The 4,691-nt window shown below is 37.0% G+C and overlaps 1 protein-coding gene across 1 annotated transcript; it reads left to right on the forward strand.

Annotated features, from left to right (window-relative positions):
* Window positions 1-2,004: 2,004 nt before the first annotated feature.
* LOC113704927 (probable LRR receptor-like serine/threonine-protein kinase At3g47570) lies at window positions 2,005-2,990 on the forward strand. Its single transcript, XM_027226794.1, has 2 exons — window positions 2,005-2,542; window positions 2,644-2,990. The coding sequence occupies exons 1-2, from the start codon at window positions 2,005-2,007 to the stop codon at window positions 2,988-2,990; spliced, it is 885 nt and encodes a 294-aa protein (XP_027082595.1).
* The last annotated feature ends 1,701 nt before the right edge of the window (window positions 2,991-4,691 follow it).

The following is a 4,691-nucleotide window of genomic DNA, read 5'->3' on the forward strand; positions in this document are numbered from 1 at the left end:
TGGCCACTGAGCTTAGCTCAATGGTTGTATACTAGCAAATTTTCATTTATGCAGTACCTCAAATTGCTTGTAAATTTATCCAATATAAATTTTTGATTGGTGGGCTTGAGTTTTCCTTCACTGAGTGAATGGCTGCTTCCAACTACCTTTAGGTTAGGGGTATCCAAAATCGAAAAAATCCGATTTACCGATCGATTTCGAATTGAATTCGGAATTTCGAAATCGGTAAATCGGTAATTCGGAATGGAATTCGATAATTCATATTTCGAATTGGTCGAAATCGGGTCGAATTCAAAAATATAATTTTTGAATTCGGAATTTGAAATAGGAAAATATAATTTCGAATTCAATTTATAATATTTATATATATAATATAATTTTTTAACAATATATTATATATGTAATATACAATTCATATTATTAACCTATTAAATTAAATTGCAAAACAACTTCCAAAAAGACAAAAAAGTAAAAGTGCAAATTGCAAAACCTAATCTTCTGCCTCTTCCTCATTCATCAATTCCTCTCTAATAAACCTTCCTTTCTCCGCGGCTCTGCCTCCACCTCCACCGCCAGTCTGTCACAGAGAAAGCAAGCTTGTTCTTGGCTTCAGAGCACAATACTGTAGTCATCAATATCAAACTCTTACAATTCATCAATTTAGTAGTCCTTTTCCCCAAAATTCTTGCACCAAAGTTGAGATGGAATTGGGCAAACAGGCATATACGGCTGTTGCTCGAGCTTGATCGAAATCATGGCGATTGGGATACAAAGGAGGAAGACGCCATCCATGGGGATGGCAGTATTACGCTTCCAGTGCTTGGGGTGCCAGTAAGGCCCACCAGCCATGCTCCAGACTTTGGTCCTAAAGTTACCTGCTCTGCCATGCCTAAGGATGGCAACACGGTCACCCGCCCCGCGGGGGACTAATGGGGCGGGGGTGGGGGAAAAATTCCCCCTCGCTTAGAAACAGGGCGGGGACGGGGGAGTGTACCCCCGCCCCGCCCCGCCACCCGCTTTAAAAAAATAAATATATAAAATACATATGTATCCGCTTAGAAACGGGGCGGGGGACGGGGGAGTGTACCCCCGCCCCGCCACCCGTTTTAAAAAAATAAATATATAAAATATATATGTATATAATTACATATATAATATATAATTTAATTAGTTACAAACTTATGATAATGATATTATTAGTTATATGTATTATTTAATGTATATTAGTATATGTAATATAATTGATATTATCAATTATACTAATAATTATATATGTGTACTAATACAAATTATTAATTGTTATACTAAATTTACTAATACATTTATACTAAATCCCTAATTACACTTAATATAATAACATTTCTTTCTTAAAAAAAAAAGCACAAGAACAATAATGAATTAGTGATTGTATTTGTGCAAAAAGTGAAAACTTGACTACTTTAGTTGTATTTATTTCATCATATTGGATTGTATTCAAATAACTTTTCTTTGATTGTTTTTATAAGTTTCAATTGTGAAATTGCAATGAATAATAATTTGGTGATGTTTTAAAATTTTAGTAATTGATTATTTACTAAAATTTAACTATAATAAAATTATATAACAAATTTTTATTAGCCCTGCGAGACACCCGCAGGGGAAGCGGGCCGGGGCGGGGGGAGCGAGGGACGGGGGACGGGGCGGGGGTGGGGGGGATTTGTAGGTAGCGGGGCGGGGGACTCTCCACTATAAAAAGAATCTTTAGGAACGTTACTGCTGAATCTTTTCTGTTCAATGATGCATTGTGCGGAGATTCCAGGTTTCATGTGCCGCCTTGCCCAAGGGCTAATTCAGTTCACAGGTCAAGAACCAAAAAGGTGCTTCTATTTGTATTTGTTCCTCTGGGAATCGCATCTGTGGTTGTCGCAGCCTTAGCAATTGTCTTCAGAAGATATTGGAAGAAATATCAGGATTCTAAAGGAACAAACATGGTATTAGTGCCAACGCAAGAAAGAGTTTCGTACTATGAACTTCTTCGATCGAGCAACTGATGGGTACAGTGAAAGTAATTTGCTTGGCATTGGGAGTTTTGGATCTGTTTACAAGGGGATTCTCAATGACGGAAGGTCTATTGCTGTAAAGGTTTTCAATTTGGAACTGGAAGGAGTGCTCAAGAGCTTTGATGTAGAGTGTGAAGTCCTGAAGAACCTTCGCCATCGAAATCTTGTGAAGGTCATCAGTGGTTGTTGGAACCAGGATTTTAGGGCCTTGGTGCTTGAATACATGTGCAATGGAAGCCTTGAGAAGTGTCTGTATTCTGACAACTATTTCTTAGATACTCTACAGAGATTGGATATAATGATAGATGTGGCAAGTGCAGTGCAATATCTCCACGAAGAATATTTGACGCCTGTGATTCACTGTGATTTGAAGCCCAGTAATGTCTTACTTGATGAAGATATGGTTGCCCACGTCAGCGACTTTGGTGTTGCAAAAATGCTGGAAAAGGAGGAAAGCTTTGCATGGACCAAGACCTTAGCTACAATTGGCTACATTGCTCCAGGTAATGATTCTTCAATCTTAATCCTAAAGTTTGTGCATAGCATTTAGTTTCTTTTTTCCTTCTTTTATGTGACACTTGTTCAATTTGAACGTTGTTTGTAGAGTATGGATCTGAGGGGTTGATATCAGCAAAATGCGATGTTTATAGCTATGGAATCATGCTGATGGAAGTTTTTTCAGGAAGAAAGTCTAATGATGAGATGTTTGCTGGAAATTTGAACTTGAAGAGTTGGATAAATGATTCTCTACCTAATTCGATTCTTCAAGTTATTGATGCTGAGTTGTTGAAGCGTGAGGATGAAAATTTCACTGAGAAGTTGGAGAGTTTATCATCAATCATGGAATTGGCCTTAAAATGTGTTCGTGAATCTCCAAGCGAGAGAATTAGTATGAAAGTTACGCTGGAGACACTGAAGAAGATCAAACTCAAATTCTTGCGGGTCAATTAATAGTTCGAATTCAATATAATCATCCGAAATATTACGAAATACATGCCAATCTGTTCACTTTAAATAAACCAAAAGCACATGTAATCTTTGTTAATTCTTCATTGCATCTGTTGAACATTTGTTGTATTTTCTGCCATTAGTGCAGATCTTATGAGTTGAAATGAAATTGTTGTGTTGTATGACTGCAAGTCAACATGTATTATTAACTCGTGGAATTTTTTAATATGGTTTTCAAAATGAACCTTGTGAATGTGTAGTTCTCACTAATGATATCTGATTCAATTATTTGTCAATTTCTTAAACGTTAGGGAATCATAAAGCTCAGTGATAGCATATCCCTTGCTTCTGGCTTAGATTATAAAACAATTCCCAGAAAAGTCTATTTCCAATTCATCCAACAATTTTGGAAGTTGTAGCATAGTTTCCAAAATTTCTCATATCTTGAATCAATGCATATGTATTCCATAAATTTTATTCCGTTTCACAACTGGCTGATGGAAGGTCATTTCCATTTGAATGAAGGTGTGGTCAGGCGAGAGAGAGAGAGAGAGAGAGAGAGAGAGAGAGATTCTGCCATCACCATTCTTGAAATTCTTTTTGTGCATTACTGTATAATGAGGACTAGTTTCATGATTCAGCATTGATCATCTGTATAATACTGGAGAAACTTATATGCAGTCTATGACTTGATTGTATGCAAATAAACAAAAAGTGTTTAGCAAATATTCTTCACGAAATTCTTGGCATTTTTGTTAGGGCTGGCCCAAGAAATAGACAAACTCAAATTAGAACAAAGTAGGCGGTATAACCGACTATATAATAGATAGGCGGTAGAAATCAGCCATAAAATAATTAGGCGGTAAAACCGACCATATAAAAACGGATAACAAAACAAATAAAAGACACAGAAGATTTACGTGGTTCGGTCAAATTGACCTACGTCCACGGGCGAGGGAGGAGCAATATTTCTACTATGAAAAAGAAATACAAAAGCCGTAGGAAAGTGGTTCCTAGGCCAAAAGGCACTTATAAAAGAGTTTAGAAAATATTCCTAAATTCAAAACAAGAGAACCTAAAATATTTGACTAAACGGGCTAAATGACTCAAGAAGCTAATAGCCCATATAACTCTCTTGAGTGGTGCGCCTCAAACGTTTAATGGCCTCTTCTATTTATAGGGATCAAGAGGGAAGCCTTCCGTTTCTGATTTTCGATGTGGGACGCAAAATTCTGCCATCCAAGGTCAAGAATTGCGGCTGCGGCTTGACAAATCAACAAATCTCCACCTTGGCATAATTTTAGTTCCACTATCGACAATAGTAAAATTGCTCCACCTTCTCCACATAAGTCCCAATGGGCTTAAATCACCAACAATAAATACCAATCAAATCCAAGCACTGCTTGAACTTGTAAAGTGGAAGATGTTTGGTAAACATATCGGCTGGATTGTCCTTAGTATTGATTTTCTGAATAAGGACTTTCCCTCAGCAATGATATCCCGAATGAAGTGATACTTCACATCAATATGTTTCGTCCTCTCATGATACATCTGATCTTTAGTCAAGTGTATAGCACTTTGATTATCACAGTGAATATCAGTAACACCTTGATATAGACTTAGCTCGCTAAATAAACTCTTCAACCACAAGGCTTCTTTGATTGCCTCGATCATAGCCATATATTCTGCTTCTATAATAGACAA

This window comes from Coffea arabica, chromosome 8e (genome assembly GCF_036785885.1).
Source record: "Coffea arabica cultivar ET-39 chromosome 8e, Coffea Arabica ET-39 HiFi, whole genome shotgun sequence".
Taxonomy (NCBI): domain Eukaryota; kingdom Viridiplantae; phylum Streptophyta; class Magnoliopsida; order Gentianales; family Rubiaceae; genus Coffea; species Coffea arabica.

Excerpts from the sequence above, each read along its gene's own strand:
- LOC113704927 (XM_027226794.1), top strand. The coding sequence starts at position 2,005 with ATGAACTTCTTCGATCGAGCAACTGATGGGTACAGTGAAAGTAATTTG. Across the intron at positions 2,543-2,643 it reads AATTGGCTACATTGCTCCAG|AGTATGGATCTGAGGGGTTG; the intron begins GTAATGATTCTT and ends CGTTGTTTGTAG.